The sequence below is a fragment of the Spinacia oleracea genome, chromosome 6 (assembly GCF_020520425.1).
Source record: "Spinacia oleracea cultivar Varoflay chromosome 6, BTI_SOV_V1, whole genome shotgun sequence".
In the NCBI taxonomy this organism is placed as follows: domain Eukaryota; kingdom Viridiplantae; phylum Streptophyta; class Magnoliopsida; order Caryophyllales; family Amaranthaceae; genus Spinacia; species Spinacia oleracea.
The window spans coordinates 134,770,285-134,790,523 of NC_079492.1; the positions used below are offsets into that span (position 1 = coordinate 134,770,285).

At 35.2% G+C, this 20,239-nt stretch overlaps 1 protein-coding gene and 1 long non-coding RNA gene across 4 annotated transcripts; both read right to left on the reverse strand.

Annotated features, from left to right (window-relative positions):
- Positions 1–5,453: 5,453 nt before the first annotated feature.
- Positions 5,454–8,146, reverse strand: LOC110791552 (uncharacterized). The gene is made up of 4 exons (XR_002534113.2): positions 7,791–8,146; positions 7,431–7,527; positions 6,118–6,196; positions 5,454–5,860 (listed from the first exon to the last, which is right to left on the reverse strand). It is a non-coding gene; the product is annotated as an uncharacterized lncRNA (long non-coding RNA).
- Positions 8,147–9,808: 1,662 nt separating this feature from the next.
- LOC110791566 (rhomboid-like protein 15) lies at positions 9,809–19,995 on the reverse strand. Of its 3 annotated transcripts, none has more exons than XM_021996316.2 (13): positions 19,782–19,995; positions 18,491–18,656; positions 14,719–15,022; positions 14,609–14,641; positions 14,189–14,280; positions 13,991–14,064; positions 12,872–12,966; positions 12,716–12,794; positions 10,841–10,998; positions 10,505–10,559; positions 10,374–10,430; positions 10,151–10,225; positions 9,809–10,026 (listed from the first exon to the last, which is right to left on the reverse strand). In XM_021996316.2, the coding sequence occupies exons 1-13, from the start codon at positions 19,803–19,805 to the stop codon at positions 10,021–10,023; spliced, it is 1,218 nt and encodes a 405-aa protein (XP_021852008.2). In that variant the 5' UTR covers positions 19,806–19,995; the 3' UTR covers positions 9,809–10,020. The 3 variants fall into 3 exon arrangements, 2 of the variants coding, with proteins under 2 accessions (XP_021852008.2, XP_021852009.2); XM_021996317.2 differs by having other exon boundaries at positions 10,841–10,989; positions 19,782–19,994; XR_008923133.1 differs by lacking the exon at positions 9,809–10,026 and having other exon boundaries at positions 10,848–10,998; positions 19,782–19,994.
- Between the last annotated feature and the right edge of the window lie 244 nt (positions 19,996–20,239).

A 20,239-nucleotide genomic window follows, 5' to 3' on the forward strand; every position in this document is an offset into this window, starting at 1 on the left:
AAAATTATTTTCAGATCGGTCACTTTGGGTTCGGTTTAAAAAAGTCTGTTCAAGACGCAGAACTTTCATGTTCAGGTCAACCCAATGGGTAGAGAGATTTTAAAACGCGTATTAAATTTTCATTAATTTAGGTAATAAACATACTAAATATGGGCACAAATTAACAAATTTTCCTACGCAAGTTTATATTTAGGCTCTGCTCTGTGCGACTTATTTTGACTTATTTCAAATAAATTAAGTTCAGTTAAGTTCAGAAAACATAAGTTTTTTTCAGATATTTTCACACACAAATAAGTTTATTTTAGACAAATTAAATAAGTTTTTTTCAGATAAAATAAGTTCAGATAAGTTCAGTTAAGGCTCTGTTCTGTTCACCTTATATCCACTTATTTCAGAAAAAATAAGTTCATATAAGATAAGTTTAGAAAAAATAAGTGAAAATGAGGTGAATATGACGCATCCTAAGTTCAAATAAGTTCAGATAAGTTCATGCAGTTAAGTTTAGATAATATAGCTTCAGTCAAAATAAGTCGAATAAAACGGAGCCTTGGTCAATTCAACAATAAAATGACGTATAATTCAAATTAAAATCATATTACACCTAACAACTGTAACAAGAACGTGTTTACCTTGCTTAAATTCCTCATAATCTCATTTGTTGCTATAAACAATGATTTTCAATCAATTGGGTCAAAAAAGGGGTTCGATCGGGTTTTGACACATTACTTTTTTGATTGCTCGGGTTCGGATAAAATCGGGTTACGTATCAAAAAATCTTGTTTAAGATCTAATATTTCCGGGTCGGGTTCGAATCGATTTTCGGGCCGGGTCAATTTTTGACAGGGTTACTTACAACTGTATCATTCTACTTACAATCATTCTTTATGCTTTTTGTTTGATTAATTAATGGATTTTGATTAATTAATGGATCATTGTCTAGATGGAAATATACTTGTCTAGTACTACATGCATTACAAAAATATCATTTTATAGAGACGAGGGATTTCGTATCTAAATAGTCCAAATCCGTTTCAAAATGATGATTGGAGACAGATTTGAGACCGAAATGGGGCGTCTCTATAGAGGGCGTCTCAAAAACGTTGAGACGGAATTTTGGCAAGTCCATTATAAATTAGAGACGAAATTTTAGTAATCCGTCTCAAGTTTGAGATGCTTATAATTTCTGTCTCAAATTCCGTCTCTAATAATCCAAAATTTTGTAGTGATGCAATAATAATATGTTACGTAGTATATTATAATTATGTTATGATTTCCTAAACATACCATAACTCCAAGTCTCTAATAATTAACCAGCATGAATGAAAATAAAAGTGTTACAACTAGAAAAACGCAGGAGTTGAAGTATATATTTTCCGATTTAATCATTCGTTCCTTAATTAATCCAATCGTTAGCTACCCATGCATTGATCCAGGGGAAAATGGAAGTTCATAATTGATGTATTTTATTTTGGTCAGGCTGTCTAAGAAATAGTAGGACAACATATAGTACGGAGTAGTAGCTAGCAAGGAAAGAAAACACCTATATATTCCTACAAAACCAAGTTAATGAATGAACATCCTTGCCGATTACGTACTAAACTAAAGTATTCGATCAACAGAAACAGAAATCAAAATATCAGCATTATAACTAGAGCAGAAAGTTGCAGTCTTTCCAGTACCTGACTGAATCACACCAAGACTGGTACCCTAGCTTGCAGAAAGGGACAATTCCCCTCGGTCTGTTGAATAAATAGCACAACAAGCATTGCTTTCCCGCCCAATTACCATAATACACTAAAGTAGCAGCCCAAATTACAATTCATTCTTTTTGTTATCCTACTACAAACACGTACTCTCTAATTAATTAATCATCTTCCTAATTTTATTCTTTTTATAGTGCAGACTGAAACTTGGCTTCTATAATTATTTTAGCCATTTGAATATGCTGTCAATACTTAACATAATCAACATTATTATTTCTATCAATGTATTATTCATATATTGATTTTAGGACCTTAAATCATAACAGATAGATTATATTGTATGATCCTTGAGCAAAACTGAAAGACACAGAACAATCCTTATATACCACTATGAATAACCATAAATACTAATAAAATCCTTTAGTAAGGCAGAGAATAATATTAATACCAAGCTAAGTACCAAGTATATGATATGATTAACAAAATTATAATACTCATTAATATTTTAAACAGTAAAGTTGACAAATAGCAGAACCCTACTGATATCAGCTCTACTGATACTAGCAGAATCAAGTATGTTTGCAGGCTTACGATAGCAGCTCTACTGATACTAGCAGAATCAAGTACGTCTGCAGACAGTTTCTGTTTTACCCCAAAATTTAAAAGAATACAAAGAAGCTAGCTTGCAGCAAATTTCAAACTTTTGATTCATGTTTAATTGAAAGTAATTTAAGGACCTTGGTCTTAGTTTTTAAATCTACTGATGCAGAACATAATCTACACTATTATGAGATCCCAAACAGGGGAGTAATTCAATTACTAGGATAGCTTCACAAGATAACAAAATCTAATACAAACTATTAAAGGAAATTTTAACCAATGTATACAAAATAATACTAATACTCCGTATAGGATTAAGAAAAGATACCATACTCATTAATTTTAAACCGTAAAGTTTCACAACAAGCAAAACCCTAATGAGTAAACTAATTAATTACAAAATTTAATGGATGTGCATCAACAATCGACTAACTTAATTTGTAAGCTAGGGTAACAAACAATTAACTACCACCATGGGCTAGTCTCCATAATAGTCCCAAACAATTTAAAACAACTACCATCCTGCAACTTGATTGCACGTTTAGGACGTACTATTGCAAAATTCAGACGCTTTTCCGATCGAAAAGACACAATTCGAATGATATCCCCTGCCTTGAGATCCTTATCCATCTTCAGTTTCTTCCACTCATTCTTCAAAACATACTTCCAATTGGAATTGTTGTTACCGTAATTCCATCGACTCAGACACATGTTGTACACACTAGACTCCATGATTACCTTGACATCGATCTTGTTGTTTTTGTTGACATCAATTTTAGTCGCAAGTAAGGTTTCCTCATCAGGAGTTAGAAACTCTGTAGTCTGTAATTTAGGGATAGCCAATCGCCCTTGATCATCTTTAAGATCACTGTCTGTAAGATTCTTCTCCAAGATTAATTTGGCATCGGTTACATCTTTAAACTCCAAATTATTGGCGTCGTTGTGTTGAAGCAATAATTTCAACACTTGATCATCTGATGGGCGATTTTGTTGGTTAAGACAAGAGGCTGTTTTCTTGGGCCTGGAACGTCTGATGGGCTGATTCTGTGGGACTACGCGAACACCATGGTTGTTGATCATGGAGACCGGAACAGGATTGATGATCTTGTTTTGGTCATGATCATCATCAGAAGGCCGGTGTGGGTGTGGTTCGGAAAGTAATAATTTTAAGGTCAAATTAGGGCCTTTAACTCGGAAACAATGCTTCTTAGGGTTTGGTTTATCTTGAAGATCAATTAGATCAAAAGGCAAGGCATTAGAGCGTTTTTTAATCATAGAGACAGGAACAGGGTTTATGGTATTGTTTAAGGAATCAGTAGAATGGTTGTTAGGGTTTTCGGGATGAAGATGAAGATGAAGATGAGTAGTAGAAATAGAAAAAGGCACGGAATGAGTGGGATCGACATTGCCGGTCACCATCACAGCTTGATGGTATGCAGCGCGTATTTTCATCAGGCTGGGTTGAGGGAAATTAAGGAGATGATCGAATGAATGTAGAGTTGAAGTTGAAGTTGAAGTTGAAGTTGATGATTAGGGTTAATTGATGGTTGTAAAGAATGAATATGTATATATAGTGGAATGACATGAGCCTGGAAATTGTTGAATTTCCGAAGTGAAGTAGATTTAGGAAACCAATTCAACTAAAATTGTATCGAATGAAAGAAGTTGATTGGTGGCCAAGTTTTCAATTATGTAAACTTTCCTAAATTAACTCAAAGAATGTTAACCAATATATTACAATTGAAGATGTTATTAGAGTTACAAACTTACAACTGTATCAAGATATAATTAGGGCTAGCTATAGTTACCTTAACCAATTACAACTGTAATGCAAATTGCTTAGACGTTTTTCCGCGTCCCAACTCCCAACGGCTACTTATTTCAGTTAGCTAACCAATCGTAAATCAGTAATAATATAATCAACTTTATTAAGTGTAGTGTAATCTTGTAGAGTCCGGATCCTCTAGATTTTTAATAAAACTCTACAAGGTAGAGTTGTATCTAAACCATACATTTTAAAATCAATGGCTTATATTGATGAGAAAAAATAGGGGGGATTTTGGAAAGACAATATATGAACCATTGATTTTTCAATCAATGGTTGATATGCTCAAACTCTACCTTGTGGAGTTATTTTAGAACTCTAGAGGATCTAAAACCACTCTTGTACTGCCGTATAGAGTTAAATTTTAAGGGGTGCCGAAACTAAAAATGCACTATGTAATTTTCCACCAATTTAGTATTTCGAAAATGATAAAGGTCGCAACTTACGACTTTTAAACCGTGTCACAATGATGACATGACATGCTTATGTGTTACAAAAGCAATCAGAAACTAAAATATTTAACTTATATAACCTATTATACATGTTACAAAAAAGTAGGAAAATCTTAATATTCTAATTTATTATAAGTATAATTAATAATTGTTTTTTTCTTTGTATCGACAACTTATTTACATATTTTCATAGTAAAAATATTGCGTTGATAGTAAAAATATTTTGATGACGTATGACATATATGAAGCCTATATGTACCATTTAGAATACGACATATAGAATTGCGACAACTAAATGTTATCACAATTTACGACCTTTTTTTATCACCCTATGTATTTCCCCGTACAGGCATAATATTTCTTAGTTGGCATATGAGGTGGCATGCCAAGTTCTTCCACGAACATTGTACATGATGCGTTTTCAGCGGTCTACTTTTACCGGTGTTACGTTGGAGATAAAAATATCCACTAGTAGAAAAAAATTCAAGTGCTTGGGGGAAAATGCCCTCAAGTGCTGGTGATTATGCCCCCATCACTTGGAGGTGAAACACTTAATAAATATTTCAAGTGCTTGGGATTGACCCCAAGCACTTGACAAATTATGTGCTTGGGGTTTAGCACTTGATATGTCAAGTGCTTGGGTTATAAGAAAAACCCCAAGCACTTAACATGTCAAGTGCTTGGGTTATAAGAAAAACCCCAAGCACTTGATTGAGTTATAAAGAAAATCAAGTGCTTGGGTTCTGATAAAAACCCAAGCACTTGCGTCCAAGTTTTTATTAAAAAAAATATTATTTTCTCCCCATTTTAAAACTAAATCGACGCATAAAATAAATCTAGATTCAAATAAAACTTAAGATTACAATATAATAATAAAGACTAGAATATCGATCTTGAATATAAAGTAAACTCTATTCATTTGTAATTCACAAAATTTTCAAGTAAAGAAATCAATATTTAATATTATATAACAGTATAAGTAAACATAGACAACTAACACGAGCATTTTAACAAACTATATACAGAGAAAAAATTGGCAGAGCCCGACAACTTTCACATGCATCCTAAGAACAACACCATGTTGGAAATTAAGTGTGATAATCTAGACCTTCAGCAGCTGAAACAAGCAGATCGATAAGAAGACTTGTCCTTGAAACTTGCTTCATATGAACCAATTGATGTACATAAAGGAAGTGGAAACAACAACATATAGAGCAGCAGCCGAAGCAAAGCAGAAACAACATACAGAAGAGCAGCAGCAGCAGAAGCAAACCTACACCCTAAGATCCAAACAAGAAAGATTGTCATTTAAACACTTCAATAATAAGTCAGATTATGAGACCCATCAAATTGAAAATATTCAAATCGTTCCTACTAATGGCCACACCACTAGAGATATCATGAGACAAAAGGAAGCAGAAACCTATACCAGAATGACGACATTTTTAAAACCATGTCAATGAGACCATAGAAACATATAGTACCATTCATTGATGTGCACAATAAGAGTCATAGTTATTGTGTTACATAAAAATACCTCCTTTTGTAATCACAAATAATGGACACGTGCATTTGTCCACCCGACCACTTTCTTCGTCTCCATTTTGAGCTGCTCACTAGCACAAACATTTGATGCCTCATCAGATTCTTCATTTTGGTGCTTTTATCATTGCATCAAAAAAACCAGCAAAGCAAACTAATTACATGACTCCACATAAGTGTACACTGGTTCACTTTAGCAGAGCACTATAAATCTTGTTTACAGATTTCTTACAGGATTACCAGGTATTCATACTACATATTTAGCAAGGACAAATCATCTATGCCAAAAGTAAATCATTAAAGCAAGTAATTTCTTCCGCTATTATGAATATTTTGATACTCGCATCTAAAAACATTCTTCCATATCCATAATCATTATTTATACCAGGCTGAAGGCTTATAGCATCGAGTTAAAGATCTGATATCATAAGCGACTTTGCAGACTTACAGTGGTAATCTCACTGAGCTAAAGATCTGTCATATGTCCTAGCACGCTCACATTTATGCAAAAAGTTAATCATCAAAATTATGTACCAACAGCAACAGCAAGTTTGAACTACAAATTCCATGTCACTGCTACTTACCTAATAATCTTGTTAAGCAATATGTTCTAAGCTAAGACTCAAAGAGCGATCCTCATGAGTAAGCAGAACAAGAAAGTTGGTGTTTTTCATCATATCAACCCTTCTTTTTGTTCAATTAAAATTTAAATAATTAAGTAACAAATCTATACCCTTACCTTTGTCTTAGTGAAAACTGAAATGGATGGGAAAAAAGTGAAGAATGGCTACATCCGAGTACCAACTGGTGCAATATAAATATGTAACAAGAACATGTTCAATCATCATAAAAAAAGCAGAAATCACCTTACTTTGCAGATATGACAGGACTAGGCCTCGATCATAAATGTGATAACCATCTCATCTCAACAGACCACACTTTCAGACTACAACATTGCCAAAATATTTGGAAAAGGAATGAAAGGAAATAGGACCCTTTTTCCTCTCTTTATATAACGAACCTAAAGCTAACAGAATTTCATGCCAAACCAGATAATTAACAAATTTAGCAACTACCCTTCAACTAACCCTACTACCAACTAACACACTCCAATAACAGACATACCATAAACAAGACCAGTTACTGCTAACTACAACCAATATAGTCAGGTTTTCACCACACCACAAATTTACACCAATAAGTTCAGTCAGGCAACTCATTAAGCGTCTTAAGTGCACATAAAGTCATAAACATGGAAGACAAAATAAAGAATACTGTTAGGAGTCGGGGAGTTTGAACTGTAATCACCTCGGTGCAACATCTACAACCCGGTCATGTCCATCCCCCAATGCATTTTCATCTCTAAACAATGTCTTCTTTAACTCAATCTTGAACTTCTGCATTCCTGCAAATCCTCAGAAAGTAGCTAAAACATAAGAATTAAAAGCTGGTAAAAATTATTACAGAACTTGATAAAATTACAGATTCAATTATTGTCATTACAAAAATTTCAATTACAGAAATCAATTCGAATTAATTTGTCAAATGAATAATTAGCACAAAAGTATTCTCCAATTCAAAATGGTGACTAATATAATTTGAATTGCAAAATTACATAATCTGTAAAAAAAACCTAGAATACGAGACGAGAACGGGGTATGAGCTAACCTCTTAGCGGTTTCCAGCAGGAGGCAAGTCGACGATAGTGGCGGTGAGCGCGATTCTTTGCCCCAGGAGAGGAGGCGGTGGAGGTACTAAGTGGTACATAAGTCGACGACTTGGCTGGTAAAGTGGAGAGAAGATAGCACGCAGGAGAGGAGAGAAGATGGCACGCAGGAGACGAGATAAGATGGGACACAGGAGAAGAGGCGATGGGAGCAACGACGGCGGTGAGTTCGGCGTGGGTAGTGGTGGGAAAGAAGTGGGGAGATGTAGAGGAGAGAAGTGCCGAGTAAGGGATTTTGTTTTACAGAAATTCTTTCAAAAAAAATAAAAGTTTCATGGAAAGTTTTCAAAGGGAAGTTTCACCAAACATCAAATTAACCTAAGAAGAAGGTCCAAGTGCTTGGGGGTAAATAGTAAAACCCAAGCACTTGTAAAATGTGCAATTAAGTGCTTGGGGTATATAGTAAAATCCAAGCATTTGTTTTTTTTTTTTTGGTGCGAATGAGCCACAAGGGCAATATAAATTACAAATGGGGGCGGGGGATTCGAACCTGAGACCTATTGTACACAGGCCCTCAGTCTTAACCACTAGGCCAAGACATCATTGGTAAAACCCAAGCATTTGTAAAATGTGCAATTAAGTGTTTGGGTTAATAATAAAACCCAAACACTTGACTCAAAGCACTTGAGGTTTTTTCTACTAGTGATCTTTAGGCTCTTTTTAAGTTAAGCTAACTATTTTTGGGGTTGTATAATGCTCCAGATTTGGGTTGTATAATGCTCCAGATTTTTGTATGAACAAAATTGAGGAAATTAGTAATCCGTATGTGTAATTGTCGTCATTTATATTTTGTTTTGAGTAAGATTTATCAGATATCGTTTTATAGTTCATGCACGTTAAGGTCATGAACTCAAGGCTACCGTTTCTTCTTCTAGCTTACTCTTTGAACTCCTCCCTTCGTGAGTTCGTGGTACCTAATTCCATATATTTGGACTAATTACATTTGAATTGTTGCCATGTTGAGTATTTATGGAATGAGCATGAAGGAATAATTCCATATGTTGGTCTGGACTAAGCCATATGCTCCCATTTTTAATAAGATTTCGGCTACCAGCATACAAGTATTGACGTAACACAAATTCTTACTTATAATTGGTGTATATTTTACATCGGAGTAAAATTTAACTCAAAATGCTTAAATTCAAAGTTACCCAGGTAAAAGTTATATATTTTTTAGTGATAAAGTTTTCATTTTCATAAAATATATTTCTTCAAAATCACTAATAATGTATAAAACTAATCATTTAACCCTTTAAAACGTTTATCTATCAACCTTTTTTTTTATATATAATATTAAACTTAATCAAAACTAGGTCAAAATTACAAAAAAAAAAAAAAAAAACTAAGTTAAAGTTATAAAAAAACAGGGTAAAAATTATTTTGGTGTACAATGCACGCAAGATCTTTTGTTAACGTAATGTAATTCACTTTTCCGTGGATAAAATCATGTTAGATAATACAAGTGTCCATAAGTTTTAATATGCTGACCAGGCCAAGAAATTAATTAATTAATTAAAAAGGTTTATTATAAACCCAACATTTTTAGCTTTACGCTTGAATACAAGGATTCGCTTCAATCACACTTTACCCTAACCTCACCAATCCGTGGACTGTGGACCGTAACAAGATGTTCTTTCAATTATATACTAGTGTTCTTAAGGTGCACCATGCTCTATGTGCATCATGGTCCACCTTCTAAATTGCGCTCACCATTGAGGATCCTTATAATTTTTGAAACAATGAGCTCCTTGTAACCTGCCATGTTTGATTGATCCGTTTATTGAGTGATGTGATGCCCTTTGCAACAGGGAAAAGATTCAACAGCAGATTGTTCAATTCTTTGGTGATTGTATCATTCTGAGTTCAACAGAGATAACACAAAGTTGTAGAATATTCTTCACACAAACGACCAATTGCTAACACAAACCGAATATTTGCATTTGCATACGAACAGGCAAAGTTCACATTGAATTTATGTGTCTGATTCAAGTAATAAAATCAGGTTGTTCATACAGAGAAAGTTATGGTGTTGATCGTATTCAACTGTTGTCCAAAGTATTGTAAGAATTACAAACCATAAACAACTAACTATACATACACTAAAATTTCAAGAAACAAAACTATGATCTCAGGCAGCTGTCTTTGAGGAAGTTAGCCTGTAAGTGAATTGCATTATCCCTGTCATCAAAGAGATGCGAGAAACGTAAAGGGAAAGAACAATCAACAAGCAGTCCTAGACTGTGATCCTGTCTAGCAATTAGCAAAAGGAAGTTTTTCAATTTGAATATATATATATACACACCTGTTGTGTCATTAGAATTTCAACAGCTACATCCAGATCTCCATCAGCTGCAGCTAGGGCAACTTCCACTTGAGTCTGAAACAATGAAGCTTTCATATTAGCATAATCATTTCATCTCCTTCTCTATGCGTGTGTATGGTCATGTGCATAAGAGCAGTAACATGGAACCACAGGTGAACTGATTCCTCTAAACCGTTCAACAAGAAAAAAAAAAGTCATTTACCTTATCAAAACCCATGGCGACGAGCTTTTGAATATCTTCTTCAGAAACAACCAATGCCTGCACCAAAAGAATGATGAATTTAATGGACAAAATACCCCATTGGATCCAAGTTTAATGTAACAGACTGAAACCTGTTGCTGCTGTGGAGAACTGATTGGCTCTGTGACATTATTTACAACCGCTGGCCTGAAATCCAAAAAAAACATGCAAGGCGTTATTTCTGCTCCTCTATATCACTCACATTCACGCCTTCCATTTCCTTAAAACTCCTCTATTTATAGACCAACTAACTAACTAAACCTCTTCTTGTTGCTCAAGCTACATATAACTGAATTAGTATGACACTTCCTAATGTTCCCTTCTCCTATACCCAGTGCATCATATAAATTATACTGTAAATGAAGAAATTATACTACAGCACAAAACATCGATAATCAAAATTCAAAAAGAGTCAGGTGCAGTTACACCTTTCACCTCCAGAATTGACACCATTTGAGCCTGCATTGTCCAAAAGCCTGGTTTGCAGGTTTGAATCAGTAGCAGCTGTCTCACTTCTTGGAGCGCTAAGAGTCCTCCCCCTACCGGGAAAGCGGGTATCTTGTGTTGAATCTGTTGACTGCACATTCTGAATATACATATATTAGGCGAATCAGAATAAGTCATCTTTCCAGAAAAAAAAATAGGTAGAAGTGTACATATTTCATATTTGTCAAAATTTAAAAGGCAATAGGCAAAGCACATTTCATTCATATTTGGAAAGAAACAAAATTATTGAGGCATTAATAAATCATGTTTCCTAAAAACTCTGGATATGATGACTTGTAGTTCAACCTAAGATGACAAGGCTTTTAACTATGTCAAATATAATATCCGGTTGAATCTTGGACCAGCACGAATGTAATTTCTTTTGAAGGAAGCACGGATATACTTACCATCTAATAATTACCCGTCTAGCAGAGGGTGGTATATGAAGCAGGATATACAAGACACAAACTCTACACTTATGCAGAAGTAGCTGTGACTGTACAGTTCAAAAGATATGACTGCTGTACTAATTTAGAAGAAGATAAGCAGCGCAGGATAGCTTGGTGAACGGTGATACATACTGAGGTTAGGCACCGCCTAACCATAATCAAGGACCAGTTACAGAGCCGAAGTTAAACTCTGGTACTTTACAATTTATAATGCGGAAAAATGAATTGGTTAGGCTTTTAACATTTACGGAGAAGTATCTCACAATCATAAATTCCACCAACAAAAGATGGTTTAAGTTACTTGAAAGTTTCCCTCAAAAAAAAAAAAACAATCCTTCAAAGTTCAAAGGCACAAAGATGGTGAAGAACAAATTCAAATAATCTCACCTAAATTAACAACAATAATTATTAGAATAGTGATGTTCCAATTACTATCGATTAGTGTTTATGCAATTGATGCGTGCGTGACATTTTATACAAATATTGTAAATTTATACTATTAAGTATAAGAATGTCAGATATTCCTTCAAAACAAAATAATTTTTTGAGGGGTGGTATAGATTTATAAATATTTATTAACATTAACGAGGGTAATACAAGTATTTCACAGGGACCGCAAAAAAGTCAACCTCGGGTTTTCCCTCACAGAATAGAGATCAAGTAATGATTTATAATTTATAAACTTTTTATTGGTGCTGTTAATAAAGCATCTAAAATAAACAAATACTCCTTCCGCTTCTTATTCATATTTTTGTCTTGACTGTTCACATTTTCCAATGCAAAATCTTTGACCATTAATATCTTTAATTTCCTATTCACAAAAATTATAACAAATTGATATTCTTAAAGCACTTAGATTAATCAAACAAGACCCCCACTTGACCATGTTTTTTCTATACATTGGGCATAAATTACTACATTCACTCGAATTCTAAATAGTTGCAAGATTCTAAACAAGAACATTAAGAAACGAAGGGAGTAGTAATTATATCATCATCATTATTATTATTCTTAAAATGAATTAGAAGCTTAAACAACAGTAAAAATAAGTCCAGCAGAATTCAGTATAGTTCAGCAAAAGTCAATTAACAAAAATAGAACCTAAAAGAATCAAATTTATTGTCCTAAAGAAATAAAATCCCAACACTTGAATTGATAAGTAAACAAAGTCTCTACAGATGTGTATGCTGCGGCATAGTTAGCACACTTCTGCATTCTAGATTCTGAAAGATGACTTCTTGTTTGCTGACAGTTATTATACTAATTAGTAAAAAAAAAGTCTTATCGAAAAGCTACTTGAATGCCAATATTCAGTCACAACTGAGAAACAAAATGCATTAGACAAAACAATGTTCTCAGAGCTCAAACCTGTGAGGAAGTATCTCTCTGTGGCATCAACGAAGACAGATGACTCCATAGGTTTGTAGTAGCTGAACCACTGCCCCAACTAAAACAGAAAAGAGGAATATTCAGAACTAGGGTAGGGAAGAGTCAAAATAGCCAACTAGGCACCATACACTTTACCCTGAAGTGGAGTTCGAACTAGAATATGTAGGAATGTATCCCGAAGAGTTCCCACCTGAGCATAAGATGAACTTAGGCCGCCTCACACAGGCTGACTGAACAAAACAAAATGCTGCTCAGTTTCCAAAGATATAAGATAGACAGTATACATTAAAACATGCATCTCAGAAGACTCAAATTGCGTCATTGTAAAAGCATGGTACAACTTTTTTCATCACAATTAGATTAGTTGTTACACAAATCCTCTTGATTCCAGTAACTCAAATTGTAGGAAAGAAAAGTTCTGTGGTGACACTTTACAATACCTATATTGAAAGGCATTTCAAACCATAAAAATAAGTGGCCTAGACTCCAGAAAATAGTTCGGGGGGAAGTTTTCACTTAAGTTTCATAATATGTGGCAATCACTTGAAACAATGGTCTCCCTATCCTTTAAACACAGAAAATTGAAGAAAATGATCTTCTTCACCTATGTCAAATGACGATTCTCAACACTGGGTAAAACATGTTTCTTTTAGCCCAAATTTCCATTTTATCTGTAAATTCAGTTCCAATAAAAGAGAACAAATTTTTTTTGCAATAAAAGAAAAAAAAAATGCTGCCGAAAAAAACAGAACAAGTACGGATATTTCTTTCATTTCACAGATCTTGTTTTCAGAAACTGTGTTATGAAGCAGCGTAAGAAGCCATGTTATGCAATATTCATACACTTATGCAAGTACGGAGCAACTTTTAAAAGAAAAAGAACAAGAGAGATTGAGCTTAATCACTCACTTTTGCTGTTCAGTTGTACCTTTTTCAAGAGCTACTAGGTCAAGTAGACTTAAAATATCCTTTAACAGTTAGCAAACATCCCAACAAAAAATAATTCAGCGCAAGGAACACAAAATTAATTTGAGTAGATAAAGCGATTAGTTACAAAAATGTTGGAAGTTAGACAATGGACACTCCCATAATAGCCCAAAAAATAAAGAAAATTGACTAAGATCTTTAAGAACCAAAAAACACATCCCAAAAATGTTAAACACTGGACAGGTTGCAAAATTTTATAAAGCTTAAATAACAGAAAAGGCAAATCAGGTACGACATACAGTAAAAGTTATCTATGGGTATACTCACAAGCCATGTCGAAGTCTCAATGCCAGAAAAGAAGGAAGTTCCAGGTATAAAAAGGTTGAATAGCCCATAAGTATCTGTCATTGTGAGAATTATTTGTCAAACAATTATGAACAGATAGACCTATATAACATTGCCATATAGAACTGCAAAGAACAATAAAAATAACATAAAAATGATCAAAGTGTACTAAGAACTCACAAGCAAACCCAGATAAAATGCCACTAAGATGTCCAAGGAACGAGATATTAGTCAAGAGTAGCTGAAAGACCAACAACAGGATCCAAGGATACCTGACAAATATTTAAAACTATTACTAACATATTACAGAACCATGTACTAGCATTTAATAAGATATAGTCATGACTCATACCAAGCTACCCTTGGTCTAGTCCAGGATTGCACATTCCAACCTTGAGGTTGGGTTCAATCCCAAGTGGGGACACTTTGGGGTAGGGAACTGGGGATCCCTTACCACCCCCTAATCCCAACTCCCAAAGGACACAGCGTGATAGCCTAGGCCGGGTTCCAGCCTGATAATGCAATCCTACTAACCTACCCCCACCCAAAAGAAAAACACTCAAGAAACAATTGAAATAAGGAAGCATGACGCTCAATTACCATTTAGCAGGCACATTGAAGAGTCCAAAAACACTGCACGAAAGATGGGAATATCAGAGGAATTCAAAAACAGAAGGAATATACCAAAGATGATTGAGCCTCAAACCAACCTTCTGGAGTGAACTCCACTCAAACTTGTCTCTATAACAATCATAGAAAAGAGAATTCCTGAAAAGCCTATGGCACACTCATTCATAAGAAACGTGTAAGGGTGGAAAGGGTTGTGTGCTACCAACAGTGCGATAAGAAGATGAATTACAGCATTGCTTAGAGCCAATAACAATGTCGTGTACAAAAGGCGTACAGAACCCATGATCCTTTCCAGCTCAGAACCCAAAGGAACTAGTGCTAACATATTGAAGAAGACATGTAGGAATGAACCATGAAACAGAACGGAGGTGTATATCCTGTAAACTGTCAATACAAAGAGAAAAAGAAAAGGCAAGCCAATAAGAATGACAGAACCATTGCAGATAATATTGCCTGTTAACATTGTCAATCAGGAGAAAACATTGAAGAGTTAGAAGAGCAGAAGATTTTCAAGAAGTGAAATAATGGTATTTTTATATAACAAAAAAAAAAAAACTAAAAAAGAATCATGACATAAGTATTTTCAAAAATTATTAAAAGGATATTTAAAAAAAACACAAAACAAGACACGACACGGCCATTAAAGGCAGGTCAAAGAATAGAAGTCATAACTTTCGAGGAGAATTACAGAGAAGGGGGAAATTTTAAATACCATCTTTTTATAATTTCTATGCGTAAGGGATTAGATACATTAGCAGCTTCAAGACCATGTAAGAGAAAATGGAGCAATTTTAAGGGGTGGAGAGAGTAATTTCTTTTGCTTGGACAGACTCGTTGGATGCACCAAGGGTTTGTTTGTTTCAACTTATTTTAAATTACTTTGACTTTTTGACTTATTTCAGCAAAAATAAGTTTTCTCAGACAATTTACACACGCAAATAAGTTTTTTCAGAGAAAATAAGTTCAGTTACGTTCAGATAAGTTAAATTCAGTGGAAATCAGTTGAACCAAACATAGCCTAAATTGGACGGAGCAATGTTACCTAATTCCCTAATCACCCCACGAACCGCGAACTGAAAAAACGAATCATAACATGAACATGGTACCTTTTTGGTCTAATTAGCTAGTTAGGTAGCGAATTGCGAACTCGTACCCAATATCATACTAGCGAATCAAGTAACAATGGTACGGAGTAATGACCAAGAGCAACTATAAACACACACACACACACAAAATGCAATGTTTTCATGTATTCGCATTTCAACTTTTTTGCACAAGTATCAATAGCTCCCATAGCCCCATATCACAAGTAGACTTTTCCATTCCTTTGTATAATTGCCTCTATCAAAAGTATGCAGTGCTCCAATAAATTGTACAGAGCAATGACCAAGAGCAACTATAAACACACACACACACACACACACGCACGCACACATAGCCCCATGTATTCGCATTTCAACTCTTTGCACAAGTATCAATAGCTCCCATAGCCCCATGTCACAAGTAAACATTTCCTTTCCTTTGTATATTTGCCTCTATCAAAAGTATGCAGTGCTCCAATAAACCAATCAAAATGCACAATTTTTTTTCCTTCTTTTTGGGGAATACCAATGTGAAACTTTGCCATAGATCGAATCCAGAGTGTTGGATGATAACAATACATGTAGAATCCGCATTTCTAGTTGTCGGGGTAGGGCGGATCTCTCATGCATCTATTTTCCAGCATACACAACTTTCGTATTTAATTCATGGAGCTGGTTTGCACATGAAAATTTTAAGCTTGCACCTCAAACGTTCCACTGAGACAAATTGCAAACGAAAATTTATTGGCTGTCTCTAATTCCACAGTTTTGACTTAAAACTGTAAACTTCCATTAAGTTCTCCTCCTCCTCAGTCCTCACCCATGAGAGAGGATCTAAAAGAAAAAAATTGGCCAAATTTACAAAAATTAGCTCGTCAAGGTGAGCCAGATTGAAGAGAAAGGGAATCCAGAAATGTGATGGAGGTCAACATCTAGAAAAGGCAAGAGCCACTTAGCTCTCTTAGAATTATTTTCCAGCAGTTGCTTTCTAGTTTGTAACATTCTGCACAAACTATTTCTCCCATTTTTGGGGAAGATGATCATGTTTCGCTTCTTATCGATAGTGCTAACAGGTGCTGGAGAAATGATGTTCTTGATAGGGTTTTCCTCCCTTCTGGCGTGGACAGAATTCGCAAAATCCCAATTACTAGCAGGCTGCCTTGTGATGAGAGGTACTGGACAGGAAGTGTTGACCATGTTGGAGAATGGCAGTACTACTTCGAGCTCAAGTGGTTACAATCCAATATGGAAGCTTATGTGGGGTATTAAAATCCTATCAAAGTTACGTAAGCAGTTGGGTTATCATTCCCCATGATTTCCCATCTAGCTTTTAAGAGGGTACTTGAGGACGTGAGATGTACTAGATGCGGTATGCAAGAAAACTTAATCCATGTTCTTCGAGATTGTCATTTGGTTGAAGGTTTATGGGTGGGCAAGGTAGGGGGTGGTATAGAACAGAAGTAACTTCCTTCAAGGAATGGTTCGCCTGACTCTTTGAGAACCTCACAAAGGAATGTCAAGACATATTTGCTATGTTGGTATGGCAGATACGGAAAGGAAGAAGTGAGCTGATATTCCCTGGAGCTCTGCTACACAAGACTTGCTGCAAGAGTACAAAAATGCGTGGACTGATTTTCACTCCACTTACCACTAGCCGCACGACAGACTTTTAAATGGTGCCCTCGTGTTATGGGTATCTTTAAAACTAAATTTTGATGCAGCAGTGAACTCTGGGTTTGGGCGAGTTGGGATGGGGGTATAGAAGGAGAGGATTACGAGGTTGCGGTGTATGCTTCGGCGAGGATGTTGTTACAAGACTGGGCTCCTGAGTTAAGCAAAGCGGCAGCAGCCTTAGCTTCCATAAAAGCAGCATATGCTCAAGGTTGGAGAAATGTATTGTAGAAAGTGATTCCCAACTAGAAACGGCCATGTACAACTCCTCGACAACTGGCTGCCATTTTAAATCAATTATATTTTCTTTTTGCACCCGTGAATGTTAAGGAGATTCCCATCTACTGGATATATGCCTGGTCTCTAGTTACAGTGATGAGGTTTGGCTTGATGGAGGCCCTCCTTGGATAACAGATGTGATTTTTCAGAGTCTCCAAGCATTTTAAATCAATTATATTTTCTTTTTGCACCCGTGAATGTAAAGGAGATTCCCATCTACTGGATATATGCCTGGTCTCTAGTTATAGTGATGAGGTTTGGCTTGATGGAGGTCCTCCTTGGATAACAGATGTGATTCTTTCAGAGTCTCCAAGCATTTTAACTTCATATTATAAGCCCACCATTTCTCTCTCCAAAAAAAAAAAAAAAAAAAACAGGCTAGGCCGCTAGAGACACTTAAGAATTAAGATTAGTGATAAAAGCTCTGTTTCACTGCATATTAAAAACCCAAAGAGGAGGTCAAATAATTATCACCTTCCCTCAGTATCTTAATCCAAACCCAAATGCAACCAGACTCGATACCCTTCCCGCCAATAATGAAAATTGTATGATATCTTAATTAACAGCTAGTGTTTTGCCAGGAGCCTCAATATCTAAAGTTGTAAGAAGGGTCTTAAAGTTCACTGCACCGCAACTCTCCCAATTTGTCAGGAAAAAAACAAATGAAAAAGAAAATTTATACAGACCAACATTGTAATAGGATACAAAAGGATATGAATCCAGCCATATAAAAAAAAAAATTGAATACCAATAAATGTCGACCAGTATTCCTAAACATTCACATGTTCAGGTCCACATGCCCTACATTGACAGAATGTACCTTGAAACTGCGATAAGATTGCTGGAGGCAAGAAGCATATCTCGGCGAAGGAGTCATAGCCAACCAAAAGACAAACCAAGTAGATAGCTGCACAAATAGCAACCACAGCAGATGTGATGAATGGAATCCCTTCCCACCATTGACTGATCCGAGTAGTAACACTCGCCTGTAAGCGAAACAACAAGAACCCAGGTTAGAAAAAACATTATTAACTATAAGCGTAATTTGAAACCATGTCCATAAAATGTCCAAATTGTATTTCAAAGCAATCAATAATTCAATTTAAATAAAATTTACGCATTCCAATTTATATATATTATACCCTTCTTCCATGTTAGTTCTTCCTATCCGTCGGTTCTAGCCATAACTAGATTCTTTCTTAAACATATTAGCTCTCCTATCCATCGATTGTAGCCAGAGGTAGATTCTTCTTTTAAACATATTAGCTATTCCTACCCATCGGTTGTAGCCAGAGGTAGATTCTTCTCTTAAACATATTAGCTCTTCCTACCCATCGGTTCTAGCCAGAGCTAGATTCTTCTCTTAGACATAATAGTTTCTCCTACATCATAGTTGATTTCAGTAGATTGAACCAAAAGTTGAGGTTCTTCTCGAGAAACCAATTTAGAAACGTCAAAAAGAACCATCGTTCTTTATGATGCCAAAAAAAGGGGAAAAACTCAACACCTTTTCATCTATTTTAAATTTTCAAAGGGAATGGTATTGACATTTACTTACACAAACAAAGGAACTCACATCAGATATTAAATAGGAAATGCATTTCCCAATAGCTGTCGCGTTAGCTCACTTTGGTTTCCCCTGATCTCAACCTCCTTTTGATAATAGAATCCTTACCACATTCTACAAACATGTTGATACGGTTCAATCCCTAATTTTAGAGAGGTAAATTAACATCATTTCCAATAATTAATTTCCTCATACCCAACAAGCCTCAGGGAATCGAATACAGTCACCAACTACCTATGCATTTGGTAAGAAACCAAGAACCCCAATTCAGCATTCCACAAACAAAAATGAAAACAATCAAATACCAAAAATCAACTGAACCCAAAAAGAACATCCCAATAACCATCCAAATTTGCTACAGTACTAGCAATCATAAAAAGAAACATAAGCATGAGGAATTAGTAAAAGTACCCAATTCAAAAGCACAAAAATTGAAGTAAAAATTCAAAATTTTCAGATTTCCCAGTAATCTTAATTGATCAATTGCAAAACCCCATTAAACAAAATTTGGAATAAAAAAGAAAGGTTGACGAATTAATATTACCTCGGAAACAATGTTAGGTCTCATTTCGTCAGTGAACAGAATTCAGAGTACCCGAGGAAGTGAAGAAAGCTCTCTCTTATGGAGTAGTGTTTTCTTAGATCACCATTCCTTTTTTAAGTTTTTTTGATTTCTTGTAGAAGTCAATTTTTTTCCGGTAAAAGAATCTTTCTGGGTCTTCGTCTCTTCAACCGGGTCGGTAGTGTTGTTTGTGGCACACCCGTTTCAGAAAATTCCCGAGATCCAGCAATGTTGTCTAATATCGAACGGTGGTCTTTTTTGGGGTAACAATTTTTTTTTTCTTTTTGTTGTGACTTTAATAAAAAATTCTCATAAAAATTGGTCAAACAAAACAAGTAAAATAAAACGGAAAAAGTAACAATGTAGAGAGGATTCGTATTCATAACCTATCATGGAGTACAATTTTATTTGATCTACTCCGTATTTTTATGTTATACTTT